The sequence below is a fragment of the Castor canadensis genome, chromosome 11 (genome assembly GCF_047511655.1).
Source record: "Castor canadensis chromosome 11, mCasCan1.hap1v2, whole genome shotgun sequence".
Lineage (NCBI taxonomy): Eukaryota > Metazoa > Chordata > Mammalia > Rodentia > Castoridae > Castor > Castor canadensis.
In genome coordinates, this window is record NC_133396.1 from 91,129,080 (window position 1) to 91,150,664 (window position 21,585).

At 38.5% G+C, this 21,585-nt stretch overlaps 2 protein-coding genes and 1 long non-coding RNA gene across 4 annotated transcripts in view; 1 reads left to right on the forward strand and 2 right to left on the reverse strand.

Annotated features, from left to right (window-relative positions):
* Positions 1-135, reverse strand: part of Fmo1 (flavin containing dimethylaniline monoxygenase 1) — a 31,052-nt gene extending 30,917 nt beyond the window's left edge. Inside the window, exon 1 of the mRNA XM_074047508.1 lies at positions 1-135. The gene's annotated coding sequence lies outside the window, so the exon portion shown is untranslated.
* Positions 45-20,357, forward strand: LOC141413869 (uncharacterized). The gene is made up of 5 exons (XR_012438839.1): positions 45-178; positions 1,800-1,936; positions 5,205-6,834; positions 8,271-16,089; positions 17,799-20,357. It is a non-coding gene; the product is annotated as an uncharacterized lncRNA (long non-coding RNA).
* Positions 3,953-21,585, reverse strand: part of Fmo2 (flavin containing dimethylaniline monoxygenase 2) — a 26,248-nt gene continuing 8,615 nt past the window's right edge. Inside the window, exons 3-10 of one of the 2 annotated variants that reach the window (XM_020170032.2) lie at positions 20,288-20,476; positions 17,457-17,619; positions 15,909-16,051; positions 13,212-13,411; positions 11,595-11,950; positions 9,900-9,972; positions 8,602-8,675; positions 3,953-7,125 (exon numbers count right to left, since the gene is read on the reverse strand). In XM_020170032.2, the coding sequence (XP_020025621.1) occupies positions 7,109-7,125; positions 8,602-8,675; positions 9,900-9,972; positions 11,595-11,950; positions 13,212-13,411; positions 15,909-16,051; positions 17,457-17,619; positions 20,288-20,476 (1,215 nt within the window). In that variant the 3' untranslated portion in view covers positions 3,953-7,108. Of the gene's footprint in view, positions 8,676-9,899; positions 9,973-11,594; positions 11,951-13,211; positions 13,412-15,908; positions 16,052-17,456; positions 17,620-20,287; positions 20,477-21,585 lie in introns of both variants that reach the window. The other variant, XM_020170031.2, reaches the window with a different exon arrangement.

Sequence of the window (21,585 nt, forward strand, 5' to 3'; positions counted from 1 at the left end):
TTGTAATTCCTGTGCCAAGGGCCTTGCTACACAGTTAGGTCTGTGGAGTGAGCAGAAATCAAAGTAGTCAGTGTTGCCTGGGAGTCAATGGTGAGTCAATGTTGGCTGGGAGTCCCCAGCACACAGGAAGAACCTGGGCTAAGAGATAAGGAATGTCATGCAAAATCTGGAATCCAAGGTTAGCTCTTGTTTATTTTTTAACTTGATTAATTGCAACAGTGATATGCTAAGAGAAACACTGGTGATATGTACTTTAAACTATTCTTCTGCTTGCAAACTATAAATTAACTTAGATAGTTACAGTGCATCCCCATTACTAATGAAATTCATTCTTTGAAGGGATAAGAATAAAATAGGACAACCATGTTAACAGCTGCTATGCTAAAAATTCACTTTTAAGAGTTTTGAACCACTTCACATTTAGAGAAAATTATTATTAAAAAAAAACTATACAACACCCACATTCTGTTTTGGGAGAGACAGCACTAGGATTTGAACTCAGGGCCTCTACTGCTTGAGTCACATCCCCAGCCCTTTTTGCTTTAATTATTTTCTGGATAAGGTCTCTTGTTTTTATCCCAGCCATCCCAGGCCGTGATTGTCCTACCTGTGTTTCCCAAGTTGCTGGGATCACAGGTGTACACCACCATGTCTGACTTATTGATTGAAATGGGTCTTGTTAACTTTTTGCCTGGGCGTGGTTCAAATCATGATTCTCTCAATCTGTTCCTCCCAAGTAGCTGGGATTGTAGGTGTGTACCTCTGTGCCGGGATTTCACCTACAGTCTTAAGTCTAAATTTTAAGGCCTTTTTAAGTGAAGACGAATGCCCAGGTACTTGGGAAGTATAAGATAGATGTACGGGAACAGCATGGCCTGTGAATCACATGCCTTGGGTTCAAGTATTGTGTTCACCAGCTAGTATCAGAGTAATCCTGGAAAAGTTGTATGACTTTTCTCAGCTCCATTTTTCTCAATTAAAATTGACATAATAATGCCTGCTTCAAATGGCCGTGGTGGGATTAGGTGGAGTAATTTATGTTAAGAACCTTGTATATATAAAACCATATGTATAAGGATGATGGTGATGATAGCCTTGTCAAGCCAGATCATTGTAATTGTTTCATAATATTGAAATGAGTCCCACAGGCACTGAGAGGAAGCTCCTAGAGACATTGTGTGCTGAAGCAGGGAGAGAACTCTAGAAGAATAAATCTTTTCTCTTGATTTAACACCATAACCACAGCCTTTGGCCCTGCATCTGAAGGGCCTTATAAATCAGGGAGTGCGTTGCTTGCTCATTGGGCTCACCCCTGGTCTTACTTCTGGACTATTAAATCCTTGGCAAGCAGACAGCATGTGAACTCTGAGTTAAGCTGCCTTCCTGCAGTTATGAAGATGACAATATTTAAATAACAGCAAATTCAATTTTTACCCAGAAAGAAACCTTCAAGATGACTACTAGCTAAAGTATGCTTTTGACAATCAAAATGTATTTGAGATTGAGTCAGGGACACCTTGAGAGTTAAGGTCACTGTTAGTGTCCCAAAGCCTAGCACTTAATTACTTATCTTGATGTATACAAGGTGCACAAGGGCCCTGTAAGTACATGGTACTAACATAAGGGGTATGGAAGGGACGTAAAGTGTTGGCTGAGCATAAACACAGTCACTTTATTATATTACCTCATTTTCCATAATTAGCCAGAGATTACAGTAATTAAAAATGAGAAGACTGGCCACCTTCAGTTTCTGCCATTTTTAGGGACTGTTGTTAATTTATTGTACTTTAAACCCACAGGATGAAGAAAACCTGTATTACTTTATTCAAGTGGACCTAGACTTCAAGAAGCCAGATCGGTAGACAATAATGCTCTCTAGGAAGTACAGACTGTCTTCCAGCAGCATGAGAGGATTGTACTTCATGGCCTCTTACTGGTTGGTTGGGAACATGTGACTAATCTGCTTAAAGAACTCTAAACCAAGTAACATGGGTTCTTCCTGGGTCACAGCAATAAATTGCCAGTATAAGATCCTATAGGACTTTCTTTTCCTTCAATATGGTAACCAGCAACTTTAAAGAAAGTTGTTTCTATAATCCCGGATACCTGAGTGACTATGAAGGGAGAGCCTATCCCCGATGGACCTGCATCAAAGAGAAATAATCTGTTTTATTTCAAGGTGCTGAGATTTGGAGATTACCTGTTAGTGCATCATAACAAAGCACTAGTTTCCTTGATCCTTCACTGTATTTATAAATCATAAATCTTACTTTCTTCCCCTGCTCTAATTCATATTTAGAACCATAAAATTTTAGAGCTGAAATTGAGCATAGAATTTACTTAGTTTTAATCCTGGTTATAAATTAGATCACAAGCCCTGCAAAAAAACAAGTTAAAACAAATACAATACCTACTATTCAACCCTTCCATCCCAAATACCTTTCTCAGTAGTACTTTATTTAAAAAGCACGTGTTCCTAACAGGAGGTAATTCCCTAACCCTTAAATGTTGAGGTTGTTCATTTTCTTTTTGTAAGAGCAAACTTGCAGAATAGAAGCACTGAAAAGGAGGTGGAGGGAGCCTCCAGCCTACTCTATGGCAATTACTGTGCTTGAAATGTGTCTTGTCGCCACCAGTGTTGGTGAGTCAGTGACACACACTTCTGCCATTTGAGCATTAAAACAACTAGCAGCCACTTTGTCTTAGAATTCCTTTAAGTGTCTTTACAGCTTGATCATAATTTTGTGGGAAAGCATACACTTGTGAGTCAGAAGCTACCATATCTCTTAGCATTCTACCCTGTTTCTACTTAAGGAGTTTATAATTCTTGGGAAATGCTGACATGGTTTACTTAGAATACAGTGGATGAAACAAGATGACACTGACAAGTAATCAAAGCTCCTTAATATTCTTATCTGTAGTGTGGGATAGTTGTCCTTGGTTTTCCTAACATACAAGGTTGTGGTAGAATTAGGTGAGACAATATTGTAGAAATTCTTTGTAAATGCTGTAGAACTCAAATTAACTAAACCTGAAAAGTTTGCGTTTGCTTTTTCTTGTTTGCCTTGATCTCCCTAGACACATCACAGTACATGACATACAGTGTACTTAGTAAGTGTTAGGTGAATGAATGAATTGTTGGCCATAAGTGTTTGCTTGTGGGAATCTAGGTTTTCCCATGGTATTACGAGTCTTATAGAAGTCAGGACTCCAAGCTGGTCTCTTGTGTGAGATGCAGACCCTTTTAAGAAACCTCTCTAAGCTTATGCAACCCGAGGGCTTATTTGAAATATATGGACCTTGGATAGCCTCTGGGATCCCCCTGGCCCTAGGCACAGCTCTCCCATGACTTCCACGTACTTTTCTATGGTCTTTATGTCTGCATTGACCTCTTGTGGTTTTATCGTTTTGAGCTATACCAGTCTAAGTGCTGAGCTTAGGTCCTCCTCCTCTACAAAAAGTCAACTTTCAATAAATATTTCTTGTGTTTAATTACTTTACTAAATTCTCAAAGGGCCACAGGGAGAGGTCTCATTGCACACTATACAGCATTTTGTCATCTCACTGACTCTATTCTTCATTTCTGTTCTTACTTTCTTTTTTTATTTTAAAATTTATTTATTTATTTTCAGTGGTGCTAGGGTTGGAACTCATGGTTTCATGCTTACAGGAGCTCTACCATTTGGGCCATGCTCTCCATCCTTTTTTGCTTTAATTATTTAGATAGGGTCTCATGTTTTGTCCCAGGACCCCCTCCAACTGTGATCCTCCCAATCTTTGCCTCTAATTGCTGAGATTACAGCTTTTTTCCTTTTTGAAGTAACTTGAACATTTTGTCTCTTTTCTCTTGAAGGACCCAATTCTGGCCAAACCCAAGTCCCTCAAAGCTTTGCCTCTTGAGCATTTTTCCAAACAAATGCAGCTCTTATTTTCATCCAGACACCATAACACCTAAATTAACATAACATTTAATGATATAGAAATTAATACAAGTTGATCTTATGTTATTAGATACAAACATACTGAGATCATTTTGCATGTTCTGTACTTCAATGTTTTAGTACTGCTGGAGTCATTTCCATCTTTGATGTATAGAGAGTAAACAAAACTAATACAATATTCCATCTCAGATATGAGACATTCATTAGAAAATACAGAGATAATGCATGTTTTAATGGCTTCATCATCCTGTAAATATTCATTTATCACAGGCTTGAGAGGCAGAAGGTCCTAGCCATAAAACCCAGACAGGCCCACTTACAAGTCATATAAAAGTCATTTACTCTAACCGATGCATTGATAGGTTGTGAGAATTAAGTAAAATTGAATTGTTTTTAACATCTAGTGACTTTTTGTATTTTATACAGGTTACTTAGTTTGGTAAAACTTGAAACAACTCAACATCAAGAGAAACTGATGCTCTTATACAATCAACCACTTTCTACTGGCCAGCAGTCCAAAGAATAGAGATATCTAACAATAAAACTCTTTATTAGCTATAAATAAAATCATTGTCCCAGAATATGCAGCATATATGAATGGACACCTGAATACAGAATTAAAATATAAACTTTCAAAATATACTTGTCCTCCACATGTGCAGCACAACCATTCCTTACAATGGTTTGTTTGGACTGGTTGTGGAAGAAGTACCAGCTTCTCAAGGTCTCTTTGATGGCTTGACCACTCCTCAGTGGCTCTGCTGAGTCTTGCTTACATTGCACTGCAGCCTAAGCTGTTTCTACCCGGCCTTTCTTCCTTCTCTCCTTTAGCAAGGATCAGACTTGCACTGTGGGCTGATGACTCTTGCAGCCTTTTCCTGCTACTTCCTCCCAACCCATCCCCCTGCATTTTCCTTACAAAACCTTGGCATGTTTAACCTCACTTTGGTATCTGATCTGGATTAAGTAGAATCTAATCTCAGAAACTTTTTGTTAGCTTCATTGATCCTTTCCCTGGTCATAGGGCAGAATGGACAGGAGGGTGAATTCTGCTCAGTCAGCACGTTCCACCTTCTGGAAAATGCCCTGGAAAGCTGCAGGTCAGCAACAACATCTTCCAACGTGGATGACTGCTTTTAAGGAAGATACTTCTTCTGGGTTAAGCTTTTACAGTCTTTATTATTTGGAATCATTGCTTGAAATTTTATTACATATCATGGCCTGAGTATTTCATTTAAAAAATATCTTTCCTTTTCTGTGCAGATCAAATGTGACCTTTGGCTTTTAATAGAGAAATTGGAGCTGGCATTTAAAGAGGGAGAGAGAAAATGCAAGGTTAGTAAAGACAGATTATGTACGAGGGCGGCCAGTTGACATCTTTTTACAGAAAGCAAACACTGGAGACTGCAGCAGGAAACATCAAAGCTGGGCTTAAGGAGGAATTTGACCCTGTGGAGAGGCAAATGTCATGGACTAATCTCTAAAAGCAGTTTAGAGAGATCCCAAACTAATGGTTCCTAAATTTAATGTGCACAGGAATCTTTTTGGGGGTTTATCAAGCTGCAGATGCCAGCAGAGACTGATTGAGCAGGTTTGGTTATTGTGATGTTTATATTCAGAAACTTCCATCCATAAGATGCTGAGTTATTCTGATGTAAGTGGTGTGTGGATTATAATTTGGAGCAAACATTAGACAGGTTGTCTGGAATGTTTTCATGTTTAGGATGCATGGAGGCAAGAGGAATGAATTGAATAAGCCATTCTCAGAGGCAGTGTTTTCTAGAAAATAACTATTCATGTTTTTGAAAAGGTACCAGAATGTTTAAAAAGATTTCAAAATTTTTTCAAGGCTATAAATTTAATAGTAATTTTGTCTTAGTGCAGCTATTTTTTACCCACTGGTTTAGCATCAACCTGACAAGTGTTCTTCAGTTTCTTCTTTCGTGGAAGTAGGATAATAACCCAAGCTACTTCAGGAGGTAGTAATGATGATGAAATGAGGCAGACCATGTTAAATGATCAGGGCAAAGACTTGTCAAACCTTTTTTGGAAAGGGTCATATGGTAAATATTTTAGGCTTTATGGGCTATATGGTTTCCATTGCAAATACTCAAGCCTGCCATTGTAGCTAAAAGCAGACACAGATCTGTATTTTAATGAAATTATTGGTTGGTGGAGTAGCTCAAGTGATAGAGCACTTGCTTAGCAAGTGTGAGGCCCTGAGTTCAAATCCCAGTATTGCTGAAAGAAAAAGAAACTACAAAAACAGGTGGTGGGCTGGATTTAGTCCACAGTCAATAGTTTCCTGACTTCTGTGATTAAGGCTGGATAATTTAAAAAACATATTAACATAGTGACTTGCAAATAATCATTAGTAAATGACAAAGCAATCATTTTAAATCAAGAGCTAAGTACATACAGCATTTGTGATTTTTTAAAGGAATTTGCTTATAAGAGCAATGAAAAATTTTGAAGGTAAAGGCAAGAAACTGGTGTAATTTCAATGAACATTAAAGAAAAAGTTTCTACAGTCAGAGATTGTCATTATATTATTTTACCATGTTGAGGAAGAAATCCAGGCCAAAATTAAGAACAGTGTTTACAAAGGTTTAGAGGAATAGGGGGAAAAATCTGGCTAAATCTTTGCCCTGTCTGATCCTGGGTCTCTCTTCAGAGGCTTTGGTCTGGGCTCATGGTAGAGCTTATTTCCCAAGCAGCAGTTCTGGAAAGAGCAGTTGTAATGAATGTTCCACAGCCAAATGTTTGCCTGTTATATCAATGTTTACTGACAATGAATTTTTCTTTTTAGTCTTCAGTCCCAAGAAAACTGACATGCTTGCTTTCATCACATGATAGATTGCATCTGTTTAGCATCTCCCTGGTTTCCGATAAGGTTAGTGCTAGACAAAAGGCTCCATCACTAACCATTTCATGTACACGGGAGATCTAGTCTTCCTTCACTCTTATTTTTCCAAAATGCTGCTGATTATCTTTAGCTGTTGTTGAAACAGAATCTCACTTCATGGATGCTGGGGCTGACCTCAAACTCACCTCAGAATCCTCCTGCCTCAGCTTCTCCTGTGCTGAGATTACAGGCGTGATCACCACACTCAGCTCGATGATTATATTAAGTGTTATTGCATCAACATCTTTCACTGTAAATTCCTTCAAATGCATTTTTGATCTAGTTGAATATAAAAGAATATTGTAAATAAAATCAATCAGTTTGGATTTACAAGTAGAGTGCTTTTTCCAAGACTTTTCCTTGGAAAGGTCCTCTAGATGAACATATATTATAAAGTGAACTATAAATAAACTATTAATAAGTATATTACCAATAGTATTTTTTTATAAATAAGAATATTGTAGGGTGAGGTTGTGACCTTCAGTTTTAGAGTCCAGCAAACCTGGGTTCCAACTTGAGCTCCAACTAAAGACTATCTGTGGTTCTTGGGTCTCTAAATCCCAGTTTCATCCTCTGTAAAATGGGTACAATAGCCATACCCATTTCAGAATTGCTATGAGAAGAAAAGAAAATATTATCTATGATGTGTACTCATCACAGTGGTCTATGATGAGCTCTCTATATACATGAGTATATATCTGTACCTATATTTTAGGAAGCTATTACATCATGTTTATTTTTATTTTGCAGCAGTGCTTCTGCCAAAATATAAGGAATGTGGCAATTTGCTTAACTTTCACTATGAGGCCCTGAAAGTCTATTATTTTTATTGTTTTCTAACTTTTTCCTTTAGTTTTTTTTTTTTTTTTTTGAGACAGAGTCCCAATATGTAGCTCAGGCTGGCCAGGAACTCTCAATCCTCCTGGCTCAGCCTCCTGAGCACTGGAATTACAGGTGTGCACCACCATACCTGGCTCCTCCAGTAATTTTGAGTGATTCCCCACCAAGCCCTTGGAGCACAGCCAACTTTGCTAACAAATACAGTCTATGCAGAAACACCACTGAGCATTCCTCTATGGAGTGCAGGACTTTAAAATATCACAATTTAAGTTGCTCACTAATTTACACTGTGGAACCTGCTTTTTATTTTGTGTAATTCTATTGTTTTCCCATATAATTCAAACCCTATAAACTGACAGTGCTGTTATATACCTACATTGGTATTGTTTTATTGTATTTTTTAGAGTCTGGTGAACTTAAGGAAAGGGTGAAATGGCAAAGAAATTTCATGACATCATTTTGGTTTTATATAGAGATCCAATTCTCATATTTCCTGTAATTAACCAGTTTACTTGTCCCTCTTAACTCTAAAATTTAGAATGTAGTTTTAATATTTTCTCTTTTAATCTTTTTTTTTCTTTAAGAGGTACTTAACTGACTGACAAGATAATAAAGCCAAAAGTGCTATGCTGACTGATTAGAACCACTGAAGCTGGAAGAAGAAAGCCACAGCAATAGCAAGAAGCCCCAGGACTTTCAGCAGGAAGCAAGCTGGGAGATTAGAGGATGCCTTCAGAGCCCGAGTTTTCAAGGGCTTCAGTATCCTTTGCTTCTGGGTGACGATGGCATTCCTGGCTCCTTCCCATTGCCCAGGCCCAACTAGGCGGTACTGATAGGAGTTGCAGGGCCCAAAATAGAGTTTCATGGCTAGTTTAGGGTCTTTCAATAAGAGAGAGACCAAGTCTGGCTTCGCACCTATCTCTGTGGCGAGCTCGTCCAGGTAGTCAATGTAATTGGTCTGCAGTATCTGGCTCTGGCTGTTTCCAAACCTTAATGAAGAAAGTGAAAAGGACAGATTCACGAAATGTTCTAAGTTCTGTAAGAATGTGAGGCACTCACTAGCTATGGAAAGAATGATGGAATGAGAGGAGGAATAAATGAATTTTGAATGAATCTCTGTGAGTTTATCCCCTGAGGAGGCCCATATCTCGGACTGGAAGTGGGACTCAAAGTAAATAGCCACAAATCCATGGAAGTTCTAGGAATGTACTGATTTTGATAACTGTATTCTGCAAGCCTCCAGGTAAGTGTGTACTACTCAGGGTTGCTGTAGAGATTCCTGAAATCTCTGCAGGCGAGCTGCTTAATATTTGCTTGTTAAATCACGAAAGTACCTGGACGTCTGGCTGGCATGCAGTAGATGCTCCATAATGCTGGATGAATTAGAACTTGAACATGGGATAACCCCTAATGTCAGACATGAGATTCCAAATCCACTTTGCGAGGGTGCCTTGATCCACCCCAACAAAAACTGCAAATGTTTGAACCTTCACACCCAAACCCCTTCCTGATTTATCTTGATGGGTCTCCTGGCCAAATTTCCAGAAATGGTCAGGCTACTGAAATCACTACTTCTCCATCCAATTCCCCAACTAACCAGAATGTGGATTGTCTGAGATGATGTGAAATCTCACGAGTATCATATGAAACTGAAATGAAACTAAGCCAAGGAACATGTTCTGATTTGGCACAATTTTTATCTTTAAGTAATCAGCTCTTAAACTAGGTTGCATAAGAATCACCTAGGAAGAACACGGAAATGCAAATTGCCTGTTTCATCCACAGAGCTTCTGATTCAATTAGAGTGGGTGTAGCATAGGACTGCTTATTTTTGGATCTGGGGTTAGAACTCAACACCTTGTGTTTGATAGGCAGTTGCTCTACCACTTAAGCCATGCCCCCAGCCTTTTTTGCTTTTAGATAAGGTCTTGGGGCCAGCTGTGTACCACAATCCTCGCACCTCTGCCTCCCTTGTAGCTGAGATTACAGGCATGAACCACTGTGCTGGGCTTGTTTATTAAGATGGGATCTTGCTAGCTTTTTTGACAAGGCTGGCTTCAAGCTGAATCCTCCTGAGATTGCAGGCATGAGCCACCATATGCAGCCCAGGACTGAATTTTTATCAAACAATGAGGTGGTTCTTCTGGTATTTAGATCACTGCTCTGTGAGAAACACTGTTCTATGTTAATAACTTTTTCAAAAACAAGCTTACAGGTCAATTCTTTTTTCATTCCTTTTGATAATGTCCACCATCATAGTCTTCTCTGAGGGCAAACTACACAAGCCTAGAAAATAAAAGATTGGTTTGAGTAGTGGGTTTCATTTAATATCATTACCTTATCAAGCATGTTCTTAAAATTAAATTCTGGCTGTTTAATCATGTCATACCAGAAAGGACTGCTGTGTTACTGAAGGGGGTAAGGCTTCCATAGCATTCTACTGATACTGGCCATGGAGAGGGTATAACATGAACTATGGTGTGAGGTGGATAGGGCTAAGAGAAGAGTCTGGAGAAGGTAAGTATGTCTGAGGCCCTTGGAAGCTGTGCCAAATGGCTTGGGCTCCATCCTGAAGGTGACAGGACCTTGTGGGAGTTTCCTGCACAGGTGACAAGATCAGACTTGCCTTCTGGAAAGATCTGTCTGGCTGCTGAATTTAGGAGAATGGGCTCAAGGGTGGTGAGCCTATAGTTAGGGAGACTAGGTAAGAGGCTGTTAAAGCAACCTGGGTGAAATTTAAGAGTACAAGAGAGTGGGGACGGAGGAAGTAGTGTCAGTGCAAGAGTCATTATCAGGGACTTGATTCCATCTCCTTGCACTGGTGTCCTCTGAGTTTCAGACATGTTAGAAAATGGTCAAGTCTCTTGGAGATGGACGGCCATCCTACACCTCAGATTCAAGCAGTCCAAAACTTGAGCTCATTACTGAGGTCCTCCTGTCTCTATTCTCAGTACCGCCATCCACCCTGTTTATAATGCTAGAGCTTGGCAACCCATCCTTGATTCTTTCCTTTTTCTTCACACATTGAACCAATCATTATGTCCTGCTGGTTTTATCCTTAACTGTTTCTCACTTGTGTGTCCTTGTTTACACTTTGTCTTTCTGCTTTGGTCCAGGCTACATTATATTTTAGCATAGGGGATGACAGATTTCTCATTGATCTCAGCAACTCCAGTCTTTTCCCCATTTCAAATCTATATTCCACACTACAGCTGAAATAATCTACCTTAAATGTAAATCTGATAATGCCTGTTTTCCGCTTATACCCTTTCATTGGTGCCATTGGCTGAAGAGCTTTCTAAAGTGCAGATTCCAGATTTAATCAGTAAGGGACCCCAAGGGTTCACTAAGTGATTGTTTTATGCAGCCACATTTGGGAAGGACTGATTTACATTTTAGAGTACAGAATCCTTAACATAGTGTGCAAAGCTTTTGTGCTGGGTCCTCCTTCTTCTCCAAGTCTACTGTCTTATTCCTCCCCACGTCACATGTCATGCTCTAGGAATGTTAAGTAGCTTGGAATTCTCTATGTGCATCATGCTTTTGTACTTTTTCTCAGGTGATTTTTTTTCTTCACCCTAGAAACTAAGTCATCCAGGAAGTTTTCCTTGATCATATGCTCTCCTGTCACCCCACTCTAAGTACCCTTTTTCTTCTTAGCACTCATGCATTCCTTTGTCAAAGCATTTGCTGTATAATGTGAAAACCACTTGTTAAAATTTCTGTCTCATTAAGACCAAGCACAGGCTAGGTAATCTATGAATCTCTGTTGAACAGATTTGAATTTCAGAAACAGGTAAATAATAGTGTTCTGAGGAAGGGTGAAGTGCTGCACAGATGCTCAGACAGTAATCTTGCAATAATTTTATAAGGTTGTAGGTATTTATGAGGTTGATCTGCTCACTCACCTTTGAAAACTCTTGTCACCCAACGGGCCTGGAGTTCGACAGTTGGGAAAATGGAACCTAGGGGCTGGATGAGGCCAATGCATGCAAGGGTTGGCTTCTCCAGGTGAGGGGGGAACATGAATTTATACAGTGAGACCATATTATCCTCTACTTTAACAAGTGAATCTTCAAGAAAAGGAAAAGAGAAAGTATATCCTGTGGCAAAGACAATGACATCAATGTCGTCCTCCACTGTGCCATCCTCAAAAATGGCAGCAGTTTCCGTGAGCTCTTTCACCCTTGGTTTCACCTTGATGGCTCCATATAGCAGACGGCTTGGAAGATCATCATTCAGTACAGGTTCTTTCATAAGGTATCTGAGACACACAGGAAAAAATAACATTTAGAAAGATCTTTTACTTAGGAAACTTCAGTCCTCTTGACATTTTGGAGGGTGATTTTGAAAATTAAGTAGTTTTTCAGATATTCATGACACTCTAACTTGACTATTTGGCTTGCCCCACCCTTATTATCTGACTTTATTCTCATGTCACAAATCTCTCCCCTCAATAAATAAAGGAAAGCATGCAGGCAATGTGAGTAAAAAGCATTTAGCAACCCTAAGGGCTTAGATAAAATGCCAGCACTTATGGTTAATCTCCGAGTGTGCTGATAATTATTATCTCATTGAAATAATATCTATCATTTTTATGTTATCCAGATTTAATTATTTTGCTGTTTTATTTAATCTGTATCTTATCCTAAGAAATGAAAAAATTCATTAAATCAACAATGAAGCCTACTGTAGGACCAGTATGAAAATTATTGTATAAAACTGGGTTCGGTGACATTTGTTTACCTCAGTATCCATGGAGTCTCTATTTGTAATAACATGGTAGAGGAGCAAATTCTGATTGTATTTCTGGAGTTCTTTTCTTCGTTTGTTTTGTCTTTAGATTTGTGAACATTTTCTTTTTTTTTTAAATAAAATAAGACAATGGCATATATATCAGATCTCAGAATACTGCAGTCACATGATATTTGTTAAAAGATTCTAAAGATCTGTTTTTTTAAGGGAAGGAGATCGTTATCAACTAAAGAAAAATAAACATCTGTAATGTTTGCTTGTACTTATAATATCTATGATGTTTGACTTTGAGATCAACAAATATTTGCTTTTTGGCAAAGAGAAGGAATGTGTTCTCAAAAGCTGCCCATGGGAAAAGCCCTTGTGATGCACAGCGTTAGAAAAACATAAATCAGATGGAGAATTTCACATTCCCTTTGCATCCCCTTGAGAAGAAGGTCATGGTCTCTTGAAGCAGTCTTCTCCAATGTTGGACAGGGTCTCACTATGTAGCCCAGGCTGGCTTTGAATTCACAATCCTCTTGCCTTTATCTCGTGAGTACTGAGATTACAGTAGTGCACCACCAGACTCATCTCTACACCATCCTCTTAAGTAATATTTTTAAGGACATCCAGAACAAATTTGGAGTTCAAACTCCAGGACCTATGCGATATTTATATGGCTATAGATTAATCTACTAGGTTAGCAATTTGGATCTTTGTAAAGAGAGGCACCTTCAGACAACCTGGCTCACCAATGAGTGTACCATGAAAAAGCAAAATAATCCTACTTGTTTTGAGGCTCAAGACCATAATTTTCATGGTTGAACCACTGGTTCATCTGTTGTTCCATCATCCATTTGACAACTGTTCGTGGCAGGACATTTCGGAGCATGGAACTAAACCTAGTGTGGAACACCATGTCCCAAGGATAGCCATCTTCAGAGATTCTGCTCATCACCCAGGAACCTTGTCTGGTACTGATAAATACCTGGTAAACAGAAAGGGTGCCATTTAAGTTAGGACATTGTCCCCCTGAAGAATCTGCTGGATAGATGATACGCATGTTTGGCCCCAGAATTTGCTGAAGTTCTGTTTTAAAGATGATTGGCATTAAAGTGAAGTGCCCCTAGTTTTCACTGCTTCTGGCAACCTGGTCACAAAAGGGGCTTTTGCACCAATGGAGGAGGCTGCAACAGAGTCCTGAGAACTTTGTGGAGCTCTGAGAAAATCCTCGGGTAATACCAATGATCAAATTGACAAGGTTTTACCATGTTTACAGTTGCAATTTCAAGCTCCTGAGGGGAAGTTGCCTTTTCTCTCTCATCTTATGCATCCACCTTAAATCTCTTTTATTATGTTGGGGAAAGTTACAATCCCCACAAATACGTGACTGTAGCCTAACGACTATTCAGGCATCCATGTATGGCTCTGGAATGAGAATAACCAGGGAAATACCTTCCTTCCATACTTAAAAGAACATTGCTATGCATTTTAAAAGTTAAAAACTCTGAACTTATGCTATGGTTCTATTTCTCTACAAGTACATATATTGAGTTCCCTTTCAGATGTGTTCTTTACCTGGTTTGATGTGATTTCCCTTGTTTTCAAAATCCAACAAATATGCATTTGATTTAATTCTTTTTTCAAATATATGTATTTCCTTGTTTATTGTCCCCAATTTTCCAAATGCATAGTTAAACTTCTTCTCAAGTTTTTATGTATTAATTCATGAATTCTATTATTTATGGCTGACCTTTATAAACAAGTGAGAGTCACTTACAAGGGATCCAGTTCACTTAAGAGGTTTAAATTGCAGACTCTGGATCCAGACATCCTAGGTTTGAATTCCAGCTTCACTACTCAGTGGCTGTGATGCCTTGGGTGAGTTATTTCAATCTTTCTGTACCTCAGTTTCATTTTTATATAGAAGGGTGGTGTAACAGTACCTACCTTATGACATTGTTTTGATAGGTTAATTGAGGTGATATGTGTGAGGTACTGACAACTGGCAATCACCGCTAGCTGTTATTATTTTGTAAATGTAGGCTGGAGGAGGGAGTTTCATGCAGTACCTCACATTTGGAGTGAGTCCAAATTTGGAGACAGAGTTTTTGGGGAAGAACCCCAATCCTGGTCCTTTCACAGAAGTTTTGAGAGATATAGGAGGCTTTATATAATTATAGATTTATGTGATCAGTCTAATAAATACTGAAGAGTCACTGAAAAAGATTAATGAGTTATAAGGCACAGAAATATAGCCAAGGTAGTTTCTTAAATATTGAATCTGGCATCATCAGGCTTTTTACATGGCCTGACCCATATAAAGAAATGGCTCTTGACATTTAAGATTTGTTATCTTTGGAACATCTGTTCTAAGTCCAAATCACTGATCCAACCATACACAGTTGTCCAGGATGGATTGTCACTTGGTTGATGGTGAGGTGGCTCAGTTCCTTTCATGTTGTCCCAACACGTTCCCTGGTGCTTTTCAGGTGTGTCTCCCACCTCTCTGCCCTGCTCTGCTTCAAGCTTTTATAGTCATTGCTTAGAGCTATGAAGTCATGTCTTAAAGCTTTGAAAGGCCAATACTTCTTGAGTCTAGGAAATCCTTTTTGATGTTAGTGACCTGATGTGTCCTGGGCTGGCACTGAGCAATACTGACTAACAGGTGACTCTGGAAAGACCTAATGTAAGTTATTCATTAATCTGCTGGGAGGTACCATGTTTGTTTATCACATTTGCTACTAGACATCTCAAGCCCTCAGGACAGGAATGTTTTGCTGGTTGTGGAGATGGCCCAGCTTTCATGGCTAAGAAGGCTAGTGTAGGATTGAGAGGGCTCCTGGTTTAGGCTGGTTGAGAGAGAATACTTTGAGAGAGGACTCTTAGCTATTCTTCCATCATTGTATAGGTCTGTCCTTCCAGAAAGGATTTATTTTCTGCCATTCCTGACAATCTCTGTCAACATTATCTGTGACTTATTTGACTCTTTGGTAATTTAGTGGTGCCACTCCTGAGCAGGTACAAAGATGACAGTGTTAGGAAGGGCTCAGAGAACACCTAAATACTATGGTCTTGGTCTTTTCATGATCCTTGGATAACAGGATTGTCTGTATTTCAAAAATAATTAACATATGCACTTATTTTCTAAAAGGCACTCTTCACACAATATAAGCCGGTCAGCTTCTCATTAGACCCTGTGGATAAAAATCAGGTCTTTTGTACTGAAAATATCTGGTTAAAACTTCCCATTTACAAGTGAGGAAGTGACAGCCCAGAGAAGTGAAATGACTCATTCTAAAATACATGACTGGTTAGTGACAAAGGTGGGATGTAAACTTAGGCTTCTTGACTTCCACATTTCTATGATAAGACACTGGGCAGCCACCTAAGGAACTAATGAGTGATAGAGCCTTGATTATACAGCTGGGGTAATTCTATAGGCACTTCTCCCCATGTCGCAAGATACGAAGGGAGCATCATACCTGAGCAGCCTTCTTACACAGTTCAGCGGCAATATCTGAAGCCGAGTTTCCTATTCCAATCACCAGGATACGCTTCCCTTCAAATCCAGCTGGATGTTTATATTGGCGGCTATGGAAATATTGCCCTTTGAACCTCTCAATTCCTTCAGGGGGAAGAAGAGAGAAAGCTGTGAACTTCCAAGTAAGCAATTCCGTCAAGCTTATTTCAATAAAACTGCATTTTCAACTTTTCCTTTTGAGGGTCAATCATTTGTTTCACTGCTTCCGCTCTTACAGGAGTTATAATAGCAAAGACAATTGCCACACTCAAGTAAAAAGCACATAAAATAATTAGGTATGCATATGGTACAGGTCCTAGAGAGGCTGAGTGTATGTATTTATCAGAGACAAATTGTTTTGATGAATACAGCAGGGTCAGATTCTGACTTCTGACTACCCATTATCCTATTTTGGACTAGTGAGAGTTTCAGATAGACATTAAGTATTGTGAAATGCTGTTATTATAATTGTGTAATAATTAGAATAACATCATTCTGATTTTTCATAAGCAAATAAAAATTAATTACAATAAAAAACAGGCACATTGAAGTTGCACATTGAGTAAGTGATCTTTTGGTTAGTCATATATAAACCTCTCTGCGTCCTCTGTAGTTATTACTTTTACACTTTGGTGGTGGAGTCACTTGAAAGAACCTTTAGATAATTACTTCTTAAAATGGGATTGCCTGGCCAGAAACACAGGCATCAATTGGGAACTTGTTAGAAATGCAAACCCCGACCCTTCTGCCAGATCTAATACCAGAAATCCTGGTATGTGACCTAGCAATTTGTATTTTTTGAAATCTTCTAGGTGATTCTGCTGCTTTAGACCAATAGGGCTCAGTCCTGACTGCATATTAAAATTTCCTGAGCAAGCTTTAATCAGTCTTAGTTCTATTCCAGAGAATTTGAAACTTTCAGGGTGGGGCTCCAGGAATGGGGGCTTTGGAAGCTCCAAGGTGATCCTAATGTGAGAACTAATACCTATAACTGCTGTGTTAGATGTTTTCCTGAGGGCCCTGGGAAGGAAGTGTTTTCTTTGAAGGAAAGGGTTGGTGAGCTTCAGGGCAGCTGGGATCCATTCCTGCTGTCCTTTCTCCATCACTATCCTGTTGCAACATGTATTTTCCAGGAATTTCACCCTTGGAATGGCTCTGTGGAAAAAGTTCCAATGATGTAACAATATTTACATGTGTATGGCAGGACAGAAATAGGCTAAGGTAGGCAAATAGATAAAAGGGTCTCTCCAACAGAGAACCAATTTGTGTAAGAATCTTTGGAAATTCTAGGAAACACTTAGTGATTGGGGGAAGTTCGCTGAGCTCTCTGTTTATGAAGACCCTAAGAGGTCCATTGAAGCAAAGATGCCGTTTGGAGTCTTTCATCTTTCCATCTCTATTCCAACCTATTACTTCTAGTAGGGAAAGCAAATCCTGCCTGTCAATCCAAAGTGGATATAAAGTTCCTGGAAACCTACTCCAACAAGCTGAGCATCCCTGCAGGCCTCACCTGGAAATGACTTGAGTGGGATGTGAGGTAGGATGTGATGGCCACTGCAAACCATAACTGCATCGAAGACAGCGCTTTGCTCCTTGCCATCGCTCTGAGTACAAACTTCCCATTTGCCACAGGATGAGAAATCTGGGCATTTTTTCACACTAAGAACGGTTGTCTTGAACAAACACACAGAAGGCATCATTAGTTATTTTGGCATAGCATGGGCTTTGTTCAGGTCCCTGGATGTAGGAATGAATAGAGTGTTGTATATAACTCCACTTAGTTTTCTTTTGAGTCCATTGCAGACCACTGCAGGCAAAGACTTGTAAATGTATCCTTCTTTTTCTTTGGCAGGCAGCACTAAATATATGCTACTTTGTGCAAAAGGACTGACTCACTTCTCACTTAAGTGAGAAGAGAGAAGGAAGACAAGGTCTGGAGAAGAACATGAAACACATGTGAGTCATTCAAGTGTTCATACAGCAAACATTTGTCAAGAACCACTTATATGTCCACCTGTGTGGTCTCCATCAGAGAAGACATTTAATGTGAAGCACTTTGCAGGTGCCGAGAATATTCTCAGTTCTCCACTGACTAGAAGTTATTAACATTAATTATTTTTTTCAAACAGAGTACATCATGTTAACAATACAGTTCATGATTTCGTCTGAATGAAATAATTTATTGGTTCATTGATTTTTAAAAAAATAGTTCACTGTCTGGACATCTGTTTGTTTTTAAAAGGGTTTACAATGCTCCATGTCTGCTGTATTTAAGAAATAATCTCAAACAGAAGCAAAGCTTGTCATACTTCTAGAGGAATGACATGCTTCTCTCTTGTTTGTAAGTATTTGAACCTCGTACATATGTATTACATAGGCCCAGTTGTTAAAGGTTTGGTCCTTAGCCCAGAGTGCTGTTGGGAGGCAGTGGATTGGTGATTTTTTTTTCTTGGTACTAGGATTTGAATTCAGGGCTTCATGCTTGCTAGGCAGGCATTCTATTACTTCAACAACTCTACCAGTCCTGTTTTGTGTTAGGTATTTTTGAGATAGAGTCTCACAGTGCTGGGGCTGGCCTTGAACCACGATCCTCCTGATTTCTGCCTCCTGACTAGCTAGGATTAGAGGCATGAGCCACCAGTGCCTAGCCAGATTGGTGATTTGTAAAGCTGTCTCAATTTAAAACTGTACATGCAGTATTAGTAGTACATAGAGTATTAATAGAGAGTATTAAAAGTATGTGGGCAGTTTTATAGTGGAGAGTAAAGATTTTAGATTTGTAGGACATAAACTAAAGTACTATAAATTTTTGCTATTCACAATGTGATTTGATGACCAGTACCTTCAGTATCACTCAGAGGCTTTATAGACATGCAGAATCCCAGAACTCACCCTCATAAAAGAACATAAGGAGACCACTTTCTGAACACAAAAGAAATTGCCAGAAATGTAACTCCTCATTGGTATCAAAATCATGGACTCATCCTGTCTCTAAGAAAAATCCCTACACATTTAATGCTAAGTAGATAGGAAATCTAATTACCTCCCCTACACATTCACACACAAAAATACCATGACTCAAATCCTAGAAGAAAGTACTCTGAATAGCCATGCCTATTTAATGAGAATCTGTATTGTAACAGGCTCTCTAGGTGATTCACATGCACATTACAGCTTGAAAAGCACTGGTGTGCATATCTTTGTCACTTGTAAGCAGCAGGGCCTTTCTCAGTTTGCCTGTGTTTTGAATTGGGTCCTGACATCTATGACTTTATCAGCTCAGAGACCAATAAACAGAAATGAGTCTTCCCAACCCTCTCCACCCTCCAGAAAACAATTGTAGCAGTAACACAATAAACAAGAGAAACAATACCCTTGCAACTTTTACATGACCTTTAAAAGAACAGATAGTACAAATTACATTTCATAAGAGGGCAATATATTTGTTGAGTAGATTTAAGTAGACAAAAACCTATAAAAGCTTCTGGCATAAAAATTCTGTCATTTATATGATGTATCTAACAGGAATGGGGGAGCTATACTAGGTAAAACTGGACATTTCGATAGTATTTACAAATATCCATCAAAATCAACTGCCATTAATATAATACAAGATTGGTACATATAAAGCTAGAATTAATAAGAAAATAAGATATGCTGAAAAAAGCCTCATTAACAGAAAAATTCCAGAAATGTAATGTAAAATTTATTTTCTATATAGTTACTAGTTTTCAGAGTGTAGCTTATTGACAAAATGCAGCATATTTAATGAGAATGTTGTATTCTTTTGTTGTTGATTATTGTTCTTGAGAAGGCACAGGAAAAAGTAATTCCAGCTGTATTTTGAAATGTTCTGAACTCTTTGGGTTGCTAGAGATTGCATTCAGCAAAAAGAAATTAGCAAAATTAGCTTCCACTGGCTTCTGAGATCAATGGAAAGTAGTAAGTTTGATTAAATCACATGTCTGAGAAATCCCATTTCTATGGAGAAATTAAAAAATAAAAGAGCAGTTTCATTTTTTTGGTATATATCCTTTCAAGGAATATGAGACCAAGAGAATTGAATGGTAGTAGATATTAGTTTAAATGCAGCTTTACCATCAATATTATCATCATTCAAAGGTTAAATTTTAATGGATTACTTTTCTCTTCTGATAATATATACAATCTATATCAAGGGTAATGACACTACTTTTTGGGTTTAATATCATGTTTTTACCTTTCAACAAAGAATTGGAGTGAGTTAGTTTCATCATAGCAGTAACTTTAAAGAAAAACTTTTCTATTTAAATGTGAACTGAACTAACATAGAGAAGCCCATTTCCCCCCACAATACAATACCTGAAACTGAATATATTTTAGGAGATCAAACTTTTGGGCAAAAATCCTAAAATATTCCAGAAGTTTAGAATTGTGCAGGAAGTTTGGGAAATCTTCAGGCATTGGAAAGTCACTGAAACAGGACATTTCTTTGCTGGTGTTGGTGATGACGGATTGGTAGATACTTGCTCGTCCATCTTCCACATTTTCCTAAAGGATTAAATAAAATAATTAGTGGTAATCATGTAGTAAAACTATTCCTTAGTTCCATACTCTTCCTCCATTTCATCCCTGAGTGAAGCGATTCTCTTATCTTGCTATAGCATGGCTAAAATAGCTGACGAATGTGGTCCATCACTCTGGGTGATGGGACCTGTTTGTTCAATGGAGATGCCATTGACAGTCAATGCCATTGACATTGGTGGGCATAGGGACAGTTCTTTTTGCATACTGTAGGATATTTAGCATCCCAGGTCTTTATCTATTTATTGCCAATTTTTGTGAGCCAGTACCTTCTCAAATTCCCCCTGGAGAAGCTTTATACATCCTCTACCTCTTTAGGAACCAATAAACCTGGACACTGGACAGAGAATGTAATAGAGAATTTAAAGTAAAATGAGTGCTTTTGGGAGCAGGGTTTTCACATCTTGATTTGAATCCTTCTGCACTTACTTTGTGCTTTATGCAAATCAACCTTCCTCAAAGGATAAAGGTGTTCACCTTAAACTTAACTTCTAATGTTAGCAAGGGTACTTTGGACACCTGATTGGACATAGCACATGCTGTATCTGAGTTTATACTTTCTTCTATGAATAGGAGACATTAGTTCTGCATAATGCTCTTTGTGTCAAAATCATGGAAAAGGATTAAGTATGGTGATTTTGAGTCTATGAAATCAACATATGATCAAAGAGGCTCTCATAAGAAAATTTAAATAATGCTACCCAATAAATCCTCAACAGGTGTTTCTGTACATGCATAGAATAAGGTATAGACAGTATTTGCTTTTTTGACTAGCATTAGAATGGGTGTAAAGACATGGAAAGCTTGTAGGAATTCATTATTTGAAAGAAATGGCTTAGTCTTACTTAAACCACACTGTAGCCTCTTCTACACAGTGGCAAAATAGTAAATATTTACCTCTAATCCAGGCACCAATCTAAATCATTTGTGCAAGCTTCTGTCCCATCATTTGCATAAAAATAATTTCTTTCCTGACAAATCTTTAGGTCAAGATTCCTTACATTTTTGGTGGCACTGGAAAAGCATTCTGGACCAGCAGAAGGAGCTTGTTGTTTCAAGTTTGAATCTATCTTTTT